Source organism: Arachis duranensis, chromosome 2, assembly GCF_000817695.3.
Source record: "Arachis duranensis cultivar V14167 chromosome 2, aradu.V14167.gnm2.J7QH, whole genome shotgun sequence".
In the NCBI taxonomy this organism is placed as follows: domain Eukaryota; kingdom Viridiplantae; phylum Streptophyta; class Magnoliopsida; order Fabales; family Fabaceae; genus Arachis; species Arachis duranensis.
Window position 1 is genome coordinate 29,684,268 of NC_029773.3, and position 15,154 is coordinate 29,699,421.

Consider the following 15,154-nt stretch of genomic DNA (forward strand, 5'->3'; position numbering starts at 1 on the left):
GACGTACAAAAAAGTTAAGACCTATTTATCAACATTTGCAAACTAGCATTAAAATCAAAAGCATCTCTCTCACTCTCTCTCTCTCTAGTAAATTATTGTGCAAACGATAAAGTGTTTGTCCAAGAAGATACACAAGATTCATGACTAGTATCTACATTTCATTATTGAATATGGTACAAACACAAATTTCACTATTTAAGCAGTATTTCTCAACAGCATATTGTGTCCCAAATCTGAGTTACTATATAAATCCTACACAACAAATCTACTTCTCAAGAGACAAAATGGTTCTACTTTCTTCATACCTTTTTACATTAGCTAAAACTTGTGACTAAACCTCAACCATTAATTAGATAGAAACTTGTGGCAAAAAATTATTTTTCATTTTGGGTATAATTTCCTTGTGGGTCAACTTCTGGTGTGATGATCTTGCTCAACATCATCGAATTCCCATTCACTTATCTCTTCTGCTGAATCATAGTCGCTCATATCATCAAGTTCTACTTCCATTTGCAATGAATCTATGCCTGCCGATTTTGATCTTCTGTGGATAGACGGAGACATGATCGCTTCATCTTGCCTCATTCTATTGGTTAAGGAAATACTTGAAAGACTTCTCATAAATGTTTTCTTTTGACTTGGTGTTCTTGGTGTTTTTGGTGTTTTTGGTGTTTCTGTTTGAGGTTGTTCTTGCTTTCGAGGTGTGATCTCTATTTCCAGTTTCGGTCTCTTAATGGATTCATATTCTTCCTTTATTTTCTTGATGGCATTTAGGAGTTTTATGACATTGTCACTATCTTTCCTGTTATCAAATTTTTCACAGTTTAGTAATTAAATGGATATGGAAGCAACACTTACGTGGATGTTAACATGATAACAAAACTAAAACAAGAAAAGGAAAACAGACGAGGATAGAAGAATGCAAAAAATGACGAGTAAAACTTCATTTTGATTCTCGACATGGTAGGCATGAATTAATTTATTCTATGACATTTCGTAATAAGTAAGAAATTTGATAAATTAATAAAATAATATTTTAAAATCACTTTTATTTGTGAATTCCGTTATATTGATTTAAAGGTGGTCTTATTTTATTATTTTATCAACTTTTTTCATTTTAAAAGAGTTTGTTCAAGCATTTGAGTTCCTATTGTGTTAGTCACTAATTGCTGTCATTACGGATTTATTGACATGCCACATTAATTTACATGTGTCATGACAACGTGGCACCTCTATCACATAGCATTATCATGTATCCCCTTCAATACATAACAACTCCTAGTATCTGACACAGTACTTAGTCATGACGCATTTCACTTACCGTGATATGTCATGGAGCTGTCATGACGAAACTAAAATAATGGATAAAATGCAATATCAGAAATCAAAATGTGAATGACTAAAGTGAAGCTTTACTCAAGAAACAAACCTATAAATTCCTTCCCTTTGGATGTGAAACTGATTATTTATGGTCTCCACTATGGTCAGAGTGGCCAAAAACTGACAAACAAAAAAGAAATGAGAGTCCATCTTAACTTTTAAGACCTCAAAATCTTACAAAACAATGGACTTGAAATTCACCATATCATGTAACTGCTCAAGTACAGATTGTAGTTGTCATACTTAGAGGCATATGATTTTCACCTCAACTCATGTGATAAAAAAACAATCATTGGAAAGGAAAAATACCTTGGATTCTATATCCAAAAATTCATCTTGAAGCTTTTTCCTTGGATTCACTTTAGAATCCTCATTATCTGGAGCTGTTGGATTCTCTAATCTGGTATGAGTAAAAAGTTATAGTTATAATTTTGACACAATATACAATTAAGAGAGACAGAGTGCCATACCCTTTATTTGAACTTAAATTCTCCACAAGCTTTCTCATTTGCTTAACTGATGAACCCAATTTTTCCTAACAGATAAGTAAGCTGGTGATGAGAAGATAAAGAAATGAAGCAAGTGAGTTTATAAAAAAATCTGAAAGTTATTAAGCTTGGTGATTTATTACCTCATATGAAGACAAAAGCTGAATGATCAAATTCACATAATTTTCTCCATATCTCTGGAGTTCAACACTTTGTATAAGCAAAAAGAAAAAAATTAGATACTATGAAAATTAAAACGTAAGGCACACATCAGGCACTATTAATGACAGATATAAATTTGATAGGTTCTAGAAATCCTTATAATTACATTTAGTTTTAAGTTAAGTCCTAATAAATTGAAAGTTTGTAATTAAGTTTTTTATAGGGCAGCTCAGTGCAAGCATACTACATTCAACACGGTTTAGAAAAATTGAAAAAAGGTTGCATCTAAAGTGTGTAATGTAAGTAGTCTAACACAAATGTTGTAATTAAGGTCGCATATTTCATAAAAACTTTTGATTAGGCCCCTACTACCTAAACATTTTCAAGTCAAATCTCCATATTTTACAACCTCTTTTTAACTAAATTCTTGTAGTTTAAAAAACTTTGTGATCAAGCGTTTATATTGGATGATGAATTGCTGTTTTTCTTTTTTCTTTTTCTTCTTGAAAATTTTTGTACAATGTAGGACTTGATGACAAAATTTTAAACTAGAGCAACCTTTTTTATTGTATGAAGACTTAGAAGTATGTAAACTAAGACCTAATTAAACTTTTTCATAATGTAAAAACTTGATTATAAACTTTTCAACTTTAGAGACATAATTTGAAATTAAATGAAACTATAGGAACTCTTGGAATAATCAAAAGTGTATTCTTTCAAGAGTGTTAGTTGATTATATTTTATTGGCCAATGTTACTAAACTAGAGCACATACTTGATCTGCTCCTTCTCTTTCTTCGTATGGGAGGTTTGATGAAGCCATGTATTCTCTAGAAAATGCATCCATGTATCAACAACATTTGATTCCCTTGTGTAAGAAGCAATTGATCGAATCATCTCATCTTCCTAATATCAAAAAACTTCATAACAGATTATCAAAAATATCAAAAGGGTTCATAACACATTATTGGCTTCTGAGTAGCCTTTAAAATTAGTTAACTTTCCTGTAGATGTCACCTTAAGCATGAAATAAAATTTTGTACCTTAGCCTTCAAATGTACAACAATTTCATTGCTTGCTTCATTGAATTGATCTCTTTCTTCTCTTGCATTGTGGAGGCGCATTCTAGCAGATAATAACAAGCTGTTGACCTGTAGTAGTAGGATTATGTAATTCAACCAAAATGTAACAGAAAGACGATATGTAAAATCATGTTAGCATTTTGTGATGCTGGGCTTCTATTGAAAGTGGAAATTATGTTCAATTAAACCTGATTGAAAAACCACGAATTATTTAGTGAACCGCTATAGGTTTGGAAGTGACACTGTGATTGAGTTTGGGTGAAAGTGAGTGTGCTGAACAGGAGTGCAGAAACCAGTGTAAACTTAAGCAATTGGTGGCTACTAATCTACTATTCCATCAGTGTAATTATCTGATAAGAGGAATAGTCTAAAATGGAATCTCCTCAAACTATCATCTACAAGAAAGAATGTTTCCTTTTCTAAAAGAGGGTTCAGAGATTCATGAATATGATTTCTTGGTAAGGAAGATCCAACAAGTATGCACTGTTATTGGTTATTATTCTTATTTGGTTGGTATTCTATTCCTAGCCTTAAATCTGTTAAATTTTACAAATCATGCCTGCAAGTTATAGATAGGAGAACAGTTACTCCCCAAAATTACATTTGCGTATATAAACACAATAGATTTTATATATTGTAATTGGAACAAGACAATTACGAGCAGGCAAAATAGAAAAACCTTTTTCAGTTTCTCTTCAAGTTCATCCTTTAGCTTCTCAAGTTCTTCAATCTCCATTGTTACTTCCTGCAAAAGGATAGTGATAATTACCTAGAAAGAAATGAGAAAATTTTATTTGCTTCATATATATATATATAGCAAATTTGGCCCAAAATGTAATTCTCATATATTACTAGTTGTATCACTTTTCTATAGTTCTATTGAACCTAGCATTGCTTACTAGCATTGTTAGAATAATGAAAATGAACTCTTCAATGTGAAAATTTTATATGATTTAGACGCGTAGATTTTCACATTTGATCAGGAAGGTTATGTATTATGCATTCTAGAAGACAATCTAATCAATAGTAAAAATCTTTTGAAAAGTATCCTTTAAAGTAGGGAGAATTTCAAAGGGATAAAGTAAGCGGTCAATTACCATTGAATTTGTAATTTTTATCATATGTGATACCTTGATTCAAGGGTGATTAGCCTTTCACTTTTTTCCTCTGCCAATATTTTCTCTTTAGAAGAATTTGATCCAAAATCTTCATATAAGGAAGTTATGTGAAATATTTACTCAAGAGAACCACAATAAGCTTGGATTGGCCAACATCTTCACTTTCGGATTACCACATCATAAGATCCCAATCTAGGTGTAATAATTTTTATGCCAACAGCCAAAATTGGCTCTACGCAAGGTCTAAGTCCAAATACTCTTCCCAAATGGATCCCAAGCCATCATCCTTCAACTCAATGCAAAAGTACAATATCCAAAGTTTGTTGAAATAAAACATGAAACCAAAGCACTTTGAGGCACAGGGTTTGGTGAACAATTTTTTTTTTTTATTGTCTACGGTATTTTCCAACTCGACAGACTAAGAACTAATATGTCGCGAATCTAAGCTCCATTTAAGGGTCCTGCCATTAGCTAATGAATTATTGTATGCACAAGACGGGATTCAAATCTCTGACACTTGTTTAAGCGGACAAATGAGCTGACCACTCGATTCATCCAAGTCTATTCTTAAATCACAACCCAATCTTAGTTAGAAAGTGAACCCTGGTGTAGCTTTTTAAGAGACAGTCAATTTGCTATCTGATCCAGGCCTCACTTGGATGCCAATCATGTTCAAATTGATCCATAGTCATGCTTCAAGTCCAAAATAGTCCTCCAAAAGCCCAAATCATAAGACCCAAATAGTCCTTGCCAAGAAAAACAAGATTACTTGTTTGGTAGGTACTAGTTTGGGTGTTTGCTAGCGTGCTAATAGAAAGTTGCCTAATTTACTAAAAAAAATAAAATTTAATATTTAATTTAACAAATATAAAAATAAATTATTTTTAAATATTTAAAACTTACCATAAAAAGTAATTTCGACAAATTCGACACCAAACTTATAGGCATCAAAGAATTTGCCACTAGTTTAAGGCAAGGGTAATTTGTTGATTGAAAAAGATCTAAGTATAGCATTCATTTTTATAAAGGGAAAGTATGAGGAGTTAATGAAATATTTGTACAATGTGTACAATGGAGGTTTATGGAGTATTAGAGATATAACCATTAGTGTTATCTTTTTTTCATCAGTTGAAACTTTTGGAATGAGTGGTATCATAACATAGTATTAGAGCTCTATATCCAAAAGGTTAAGAGTTCGATTTTTGGTGAACCCAAAAATTAGTTTAAGCTTTTGAGAAGATGTTTATTATCCCTATTACTCGGATGATTATTCTAGATAGTACGAAGATGTTCATTTTGTAACTCATATAGTATTATAGTCCATTATGCACATTGTACAAATAAGCCATTGTCTTTCTAGCAGGACTCTTTTATAAATGATAGGAGCGGATTCATTGGAACATGTAGATTTGGGCTATCATTTGTATGGGGGCCTTAAATAGAATTTCATACTTTTTAACTTATTTCAGTATTTGCCCTTTCATGTGCTTTTCACTTATTTTGTATTCCATTATACAGATTTGGCATTCTTACATATCTTTTGTGGATTATTAATTTATTTCATTTAACCGCACTCTACTTGCAGACTTTTTTTGTGGTCGACGACGACTGAAGTAGGATTCATTGTCCAAATACTAGAGTTAACTCTTGAGTTTTTAAGGTATCCAAGGCCAAATTATAATTCAACAAAATAATTAGAGAAGAATAAAATAGGATCATTTGTATAATAAGTTGGTCAAATCAAAAGTTTTTTTCAAGTTAAACTTTCTTAAGAGTAAAAGATAAGAGAAAAATTACAAAAATAACATTTAAAAGTTATGTTCTTCAAGAATAATAATAACCTTATAAAAATTATTTGACATAAATTTTCTTTCAAAAATATCCCAATATTGTTTAAAGATAACAAAAGAAACCATGGAAATGGAAAAACACAAAATATCCCAACTACACATGTGAGAACCTAAAGCCATTAGGAATTGCAATACAAAAATGCTATGTGCACATAAAAAAAAATCACCCACTATGTATTTGTATATAAATAAATATATATAGTGTAGTCACAAAAAAAAAATAAATATATATAGTGTTTAATTTATTTTAATATGTATTTTGTATTGCAACTTGTACTCTATAACTACTTTGATGACTACTTTTAGTGTATACGAAGTATAGTTGATTACAAAAACCTAATAAAACCATTGGATTGAATAAAAGAACTAATCTAACCTATCAAAATTAATGAACTGCAGCATTGCCCACAGCAAGGGTGACCAACGAATCTGCTCCCGTAGGTGATATACTAAAGAACTGCTAAAAGAATTCAAATCCTGGATTTTTGTTACTATTCGACCTTATTAACACAAGGCCACTCTATATTTTTGGGTTTGTGACCTAACCTACTACTCAAGGAAAGTACTTTCGATATCCCTCTAGATACATCTGATATAACGGGAAAGTGTTTTTGATGAAAACTCCCAGTCTCTTCTTCATTGTATCTACATAAATATATGTACTAGAAAATTTTGACCGCAATTAAAGCGCATTTAATGCGTGCTTTAGGAGTGACTGTAACAATTTATTTCCATTCATAATAATTAGAGATTACATTTAAGAGGGAAAAAAAAAGCAAGAAGTGGTTATGATTTCTCGTGGAACAAAATACACATTATAATATGTTCCAAGAACATGTAAATTTGTACAAACATTTGGTGGGTTTTAGGGGTAGTGTACCTTCTCAATTTGGTCAACTTCCTTTGTCTTAGTTAGCCGAAAATTAAGTGCTTCTTCTTTTTGAGATCTGGTATTGAACAAAAATATACAACAAAATTAAGAAAAAAAAGTCATTACAAATTTTAGTCAAGTAAACAATCTGATATTTCTACAATAAATTTCAACTCGCCAAAAGTAAGTCAGATGCATAAGTGTCCAATGTTCCATTGTTAAAATTTAATTTGTATCCTGCTAAATAGAGCTATTACACAAAGTATTTAACATCTTTGCATGAAACTCAATCAAGGGACAAATTTTGTGTTTTCAGTGTGTAACATAGGATAAGATACTTCATTTTTTAAAAACTTATAGAAAACTCAATAACTATTTTTAGCACCTGTTTTCTGAAATGCGATTTTGAGCTTTTGTTGCAGAATTTGCAAGAGACTCTGATAAGATTTTCAATTTATCAATCTGCAAATTATTCAATCACACATCATCAACCACAAAAAATGTAGTACTAGATGCAAAAAATAACATATCAAGCATATAAAAGAATCGTGACTACATGCGAAAACAATTTGGCATTTCAAAACATACAAAAATCAAACTGTCTTGCTATACATAATTAAAAATAAAATTAAACTTACCTATTATATATGGAGATTCCAAAGTTTTAGCTGAACATTCTAAATGATTGTTTGAAGAGTGCGTTCATGAAGATGATGAGAAATTGCATCATAAATATATTTAGGGGAAAATAAATGCAAAAGGTAAAGCTATGTTGAATTTTCATCAGCTTGCAATAGCCATAATAATAGCCACCACTTGTTCTAGGAAGTAAGAAGAGGACCTTATTATGCACAAGAGTTGGATTGTATGCTCTGAAATTGTTTTCCTCCAAGTAAATCTGATAATAAAATTTTGCATGGATTGCATTTGCCTAGAAGGCCAAAATAAAAGTTTTAGAGAATCAAATGGTGGGTGACAATAGAGTGAAAAAAGTGTTGGGAGGGGAAGGAAGGGAGAGAGGTTAACTTTTGTGGGGGCTTTTTGAAAGAAATAATTTTATGTCAAGGGTTTTACTATATAAGAATATAATATATTTATATTTATTATAGTCATTAAAAATTTTGGGAGCAACTTTACCAAACACTGTTTTTGTAGCTTCCTTATTGGAAGATACTTTTATAACTATTTACAACTTTTGGAATCAATTGCTTTTAAAAAATTACGGCAATACTAAACTCATAGTGAAATTTTGGCTTAACACAGACAAAATGCTAAAGGGTTACTTTCACAAATTTTTATGTTATATGTGATGTAAAGATTTAGAATTTAGATCCTCTAAAGTAAGAGAATTAGTAAAGTGATAAAGTGAAGAGTTAATCATCATTAATTTTATAACTTCCATCATATGTGAACCTCACTATCTTGATTTAAGGACTAAATCCCCAAAGTGGTCCTTCATATTCACGGCTTTTACTATTTTAGTCTCTAAAATCTAAAATTCAATATAAGTCCCAAGATTCAGCTCTGGGTACCATATTGCTCCCTAGACCCTTTCTAGCAGTGAGTTAGCGAACGAAGTTCTAATCTAGCTCACCACGTTGGACGCAAGGCTAATCGGCATCGTTTTATTTTGGCACTAAAATAAGCAAAAAAGAAAAGATGAAAAAGAGTTTATATGATATGCAAACGTTTTATCTCTCCTCATTCTCCAAAATGATCTCGTTTTTGCCTTAAGCATCAAAACAAAATGACGTCATTTAGCCCTACGTCTAGCATGGTAAGTCAGAACTAGCTCAACATTTTGTTCGTTGACTCGATGTCGAAAAGGGTCCAAGAACTAATATGGTGCCTAGAGCTTGATTTTGTGGACCAGTATAGTAAATTTTGAATATGAAGAAATAAAATGGTGAAAGTCGTAAATCTCAAGAACTACTATGGGAATTTAGTCTGATTTATGAGTGATTAACTCTGATTGAATGATGAGAGTAAAAAAGAATAAAATAAAACCATGAAAAATCAAAACCTTTTCAGCATGAAGTTCTGAAGAATCACCACAGGTGAAGTATTTCTTTTTGAGTAAGAGTTCCTCCAATTTGGAATACATTTGAATTTGTGCCAAAGCTTCATGATTAGCCTGAAGTAAATCAAAAGCGCAATTGTCAGTAAAGTGCAAATACAAATTTTACATGATGATATTTAATGCATTAAAGAAGAGTAAAAAATATCCCTATACACCACTCGATGTATTTAAAAAATTAATAACTAAGGCACTATTCCAAATTAAGACAGTTCATGAGAAAAAAATAGATATAAAGTATGAAACTATTATAACACACCTTGTTAAGAGTTAAGGCATCATTGGGATGAATAATCCATTAATAAAAAAACTTATGAAATTAATAATTTTAATCTAATCTTTGATATCTTTTACTATTATTATTACTAATAATAATGTACTAATAATTTTTTTTATATGAACCAAGTAGAAGTAAGGATGCAAAATGTGTTCGTAAGAAAGGTGCACTGGTAGAATCATAGTTAAATTTAAGAAAACCGAGCTTACCTTTACATCTATAGTAGTTGTCTCATTAGATTTTGCATCAAAATTACTTGGCTTAAACTTCTCAATTTTTTCCTTTAGACTGAAGACTTCATCTTCTATTCTGAGAGAGGAGAATGTATTCACATATGATAGGAAAAATAATGATCACAATATATTTGGCTTTTAATATAGTACATGTGGAACAAGAACCTAATACATTTCTTTAACCTATAGTAGAGTAAAAAGGCAGTACGGTATACAAGAATCCTGTGTTCACCTAGGGTTCGAGAAAGAGTTGCATCAAAAGATTGTAATATAGGCAACCTAACCTCATAATTGTATCGGTGGCAAATAATTCTTTTTCTTCAATATTTGAATAAAATATCAACAATCGAAACAGATGGAGTACATGTTACAAACAACACATTAAAAGAAAAAGATTTTGCAAATGCAAGAATAAAAAAAATCAAAACATAAAATGTTCATTAGGACTTAGCAATGTTCAACTCATATAAGATATTAGCATAACATAGAGTAAAAGAAAACACACACACATCCACAGGTAACGAGCATCAAAGAGATATGATGTGCCACAACCTCATGAGATCAGCATTTACTTTTAGCCCTGAAATGGCAGCTTGGACATATTGAAGCAATTCTTCTCGCTTTGCCTGTTGACAATATAATACTTAAAGGTTTTTATGCTATCGAGTATGTGATCCTAATCAATTAGCATTCGTATAAAATGCATATAAGTTCAATACTTTTACAAAGACAAATTTTTTATTTGAAGAGTAATTAATTAGAGACCACCTCAAGCACGAAAATGGATGAGATATTTATTTTTGACAGATGAGATGTTAATAGTGAAGGCCTTACAGGAAATTCAGTTTAACATGAATTTTAAATATTTTCTCTGGTTAACAAAAAGAAAAAAAAAAACCAAAAGCACACTGTTAATGATTTACAATTCAAACAGACAAAATTGTAATCAATTTGAATGTTAAAGTTGAGGTGTATCACTTGTCCACACAATGCTAACATAGAACAGTGCCATTAACCATTGTTCCTAAATGAGAAGATGGGAAATTAAGTGACGACAAACATGAACAAGCATAGATCAAAGCATCTCTATCATTCTGATCTTTTTCTGGTCATTTATGTAATCACATCTAATATGATGTTTGGGTGATCTGAGTATATCCTTTGAAGACATTTTGGATGAAATATGGTTGAACTCAAGTATAAGTTATACTAGAAATTGAAAGTGTTAATAACAAAACAATAAAGATAAAGCTAAAACTAATCAAAATATCAAATAAACTAAATTAAATACTAGGGACCTAGACTTAAAATAATGACAAACTAGTTGTTGTCTTTTCTGTATCATTCTTATGTGTCCCTCATAGGATGCAAAACTAGGAGCATGGGTGAATATTAAGTTATTAACCACAAAAACTAATTATATAAGAAAATATTATATCATTACCAAGACTTCATCTTCATATCCAGCAAACGCTTTTGCCAAATCTTGTACACTGGCTAACAAGGCAGTGCGTTCCTCCTTTTCACCCTTAATACAGAGCCTGTTTAACAATACCATATCAAACCGAAAGGAGAACTGTAATCATACTATTGATTATATTTTAAGAAGTTAACTCAACTCCAGGTATAGCTCTTAATAGACATGTAGCTATAGGTGGGAACTCTTCTTTTTAGCAGTTAGGTATTGGCAATTAGTAGTAGTTCGGGGTAATATGTAGCACTTAATCCCCATATGCCAATAAGATTTTCTTCCCAAACAATATTTGGAAGCATAAATATAAACTAAAAGGAAATAAAGGTTAAAGTAGATAGCCAAAATTACCCATAGATCTCTGAAAGTAGTGAAACTTCTTCCTCATTTGGTGCTTCAAGAATCTGAGTCACACAAAAGAGTTAACCTGCGGTTAAGTTTCATAAATCAGCAATTATGAAAGCTATGGCATAGTGAACAGAATATTACTGAAAATATATATAATTTGTCAATAGTAATGCAATAACACATAGAATTGTCTTAAAAGGGAAATAAACTTGAATGAAGGATTCATTATTTTGCATACATCTCGTATATTAAACATACAATTATCAGTGAACTGTAACCATAATTCAATCTTACAGTAGAACAAGAACTCTCTTCCTTGCACAAAAACTAATATTGTAGAGATAACTATATAGGAACTCTCTTTTTAGGGTATGATTGGTTGGGAAGTTAAAAAGGGTTAAAATTTACCCAATTATCAACAAAAAAATTTAGGATATGTTTGGTTAGCACTTTTATTTTATATTTTCATTTTAGTATTTTCTATTTAATAATTTGTAAAAGAAAATGTGAAAACAATAAATTTATAGAAACCAATATGGGAAGTATGAAGTGAATATTGATTTGAATATTTGAATAATATGATTGCAAATTCATACAACAAAATACTATCTAAAACCTAATCCCCCTTGTAAAATACAAATCCTATACTGAATCAAGATTAGATAATTGGCTATCGCATTCATCTAACAGGCTAATACTAATAACAGAAAAGTTTAGCACTATTGAAGTTGTAGGCAACATCATGTTGCTTCAACTCACCATTGATAATGTTATACCCTCAAGAGCTTGACTTTGAAGAAAGACATCACGAAAATTTTTTGGTTCATCCACAATGTCAGGGTCTACATAATAAACCTGTCCATATTTATACACCATGAGCATGAATTACCATTTTAAAAATGAACAAAAAACGTTCAAAGAAGAAGAAGAAGAAGAGGAGGAGAATAGCTTGGTTGATTGTCTAAGATGTACAATGGCCTACACTAGGTGTGATTTCACTGATTTGTGCTGGAAGTCCGGGCATAGTTGTGTTCTCTTCTTGTTTCTTTTATGATCTTGAAGCTTTTAGTTATAATGTGTTTAAGACTTTTAGTGGTAATCATCGTCGTTTATTAGCAAGCAAAATGTTGTTTTTTTGGGTTTTTTAGGTGCTACTTTCTTTGGTTTTTGATAAGGCTTTGAGTAATATACATGACTATGTTTAGGTGTTCTTGTTTAGTTCTTGTCTCTATTGGAGCTATTCGTTTGTGGCAGAACCTTTTTTGGCTTTTTATATAGGGTTGGTTTTTGGGCTTAGTGCGCTGTTGTGTATCATCACTTAGGTGCTTGAGTGGGTAGTGAGGGATATGATAATGGGACTTGTTGCTGCATCTTTTTAGATATTGTGTATTATTTTGGCTTGCTCCTTTGTTTATTGAGCATGCCCATACCATCAATTTTAGAAAAACGACACACATACACACATATGGGAAATGAAATAATGCAAGAAAATATAATGTATGAGTGCAAAAAAGGGTTTCATAGAAGCAAACTGGCTTCACATGTTTCAAATAGCAATTCGCAATGCAACCGTGTCAAGGTCGGAATAGGCTCAAATTCAGGTTACAATCGCGGCACCATGATTGGATTTTAAATCACTAGATACTAAAGAGGGATATGAAATAATGCTAGTAAATTAAATACAATGCTAGAGTGGCAAAAATAAGATGAATTTGACAAACCAAAGTGGGGCTTATAGGTAACTCCTTAATTTCATCAGGAAGGAGATCGTTTGGATTGCTGCCAGCGAAGGCAGCAACAAGTCTCTCGATTTCTTTTAATGCAACCAGCCACCTCCTTAGCAATTGAACTCTCTCAACCCCTCTACATGATACAGAAACTTCTTCTAACCTTTTTACAGTGTGCCTAAAGCTTCGCATATTTTGAGCCACCTGTTCAACAAAAACAACCCTTTACATACAATATTTAAGAAAGAAGCAACAACTTTTCTGAAGATACTCTATTCTTTTTATCTGTTACTTTAGAATTTTGGTACATTGATATATCCACACTTAATGTATCCAGATGCAATTCATATCCAAATGAATGTACCAAACTTTTAAAATGACAGATAAAGAAGAACAAAATGAGTAATAACAGAACAAATCTAATCATGAATGAGAGAATTCTTGCATACTATGAGAATATTGCATGAATACAACGATAATGTAATACTTTGGACTATATCATTAGGCCAATAGATGAAATACAAAAATAAAACAAAATTAATAACTCGAATATCAATGAGTGAAAAACTACTGAAGTGACACTGCAAATAATTTGTATAATGCACTAATGTTGTATAATAAGGTGAGCACAAGTAAGGCAGTTATCAAAGTATAGTTCATAAAAATATAAAGCGGCATGCTCAATAAACTTTGGAGAAAATAGATAATATACACAATACCTTATTACACTATAGATGCAATGAAATGAATAGATTCAGAGCAGAGCTTTTTTCCATGTTCTAACTTGTAGACTACAAATTACTGGTTACTTTAATGAATAATCTTAACTGTTTTGCAAATAATATAGTTCATTTCAAATCTTTCCTTGAACTAGATTTGTAATGTAGAGATTTCTTGCAATGCAAGGTATCATTCCCAAGGTAGAAATTTTTATCCAAACCAAGAAATATTTTGTTTCCGTTTCAAATCACACACATCCCTCAATCATAATTGATTCCGTTAGGATCTCTATTAGCTCTTGAAGCTCCCATTTCAGGTTTTCAAGCAACTCCATTCCTAGAATTCGAAGTCGGAACTTCCGGTTAACCTAGGACACCCCATTCAAATCTAAACAAAATCAAAAATAAAATTAAAATCAAAATTTTGGAAAGAAAATGTGGTTTACCATGCGATCGTGGAAGACTCTGGCGCCGCCGACGACGGCGGTGGTTGCATGGAGCTTCATGGAGTCGGCATAGTTACGAAGGCTGCGTCTGATAGAGCTTTGGCCACCCGCTTCAACGGCTTTGTTCACCGCCGATCTTACCCACGCCATTCTTCTTCTTCTTCAGTCTCTTATATAAACAATAATCGTTATTATCATATGCTTTTTCCTCTTTTCATCGATTGTACATGCTTGTGTATATATATACATGTATCTACGTATATGTACATGTATATAAATACAGGATTTTTATGTCACGGATAAGGAAAGTGAATTAGGGGAAAGGAAAATAAGAAAAGAAGTGTATTGGGGGGGATTAGAAAAGAACGAATAAGTTAATAATGAAGTGGAAGTTAGTTACATTATTGTTTTTGAGATGCGAATGGAAATGAGAATGGGAATTAAGTGAATGGATGAAGTGTGGGAGAAAAAATGGCGAAAGGAGAAAGGAAGAAGTCAATAGTGCATCGGTGAACATTGATTGATGCCATTCACTTCGATTTCCTTGCCATCTGTTTCGCTTTCATCTTTTTTCAAAATCATGTGCTGATTTTCAATTTGTCCAGCTTATTTATGATGAATTTAATTTTGGTTTACTGAAAATTGTTTACATCACTGACATTGTTGGTCAAAAATCTACCAAACATGCAAAAAAATAAAAAGCTTTCAAAAATTTATCGTCGTTATAAGAGCACCTCTAATGATAACTTTAATCAGTAATTCAGTATTGATTTATGACCTATTTGTCACAAAAATAATTTAATATAAATTTTTGTATCATAAAAATTAAATAAAAACTAAAAAAAGGGACGAATTTTAGTCCTTATTAATGGTATTTAAAATTGAACAAAACCAACAAATCAAACA

At 31.5% G+C, this 15,154-nt stretch overlaps 1 protein-coding gene across 1 annotated transcript; it reads right to left on the bottom strand.

Annotated features, from left to right (window-relative positions):
- Window positions 1–369: 369 nt before the first annotated feature.
- LOC107474150 (uncharacterized) lies at window positions 370–14,731 on the bottom strand. Its single transcript, XM_021135261.2, has 18 exons — window positions 14,249–14,731; window positions 13,078–13,287; window positions 12,116–12,211; window positions 11,360–11,412; window positions 10,982–11,078; window positions 10,090–10,163; window positions 9,514–9,613; window positions 8,974–9,084; window positions 7,336–7,412; window positions 6,960–7,026; window positions 3,791–3,856; window positions 3,073–3,180; window positions 2,805–2,935; window positions 2,012–2,078; window positions 1,851–1,915; window positions 1,690–1,780; window positions 1,430–1,500; window positions 370–802 (listed from the first exon to the last, which is right to left on the bottom strand). The coding sequence occupies exons 1-18, from the start codon at window positions 14,396–14,398 to the stop codon at window positions 409–411; spliced, it is 2,028 nt and encodes a 675-aa protein (XP_020990920.1). The 5' UTR covers window positions 14,399–14,731; the 3' UTR covers window positions 370–408.
- Window positions 14,732–15,154: the final 423 nt, after the last annotated feature.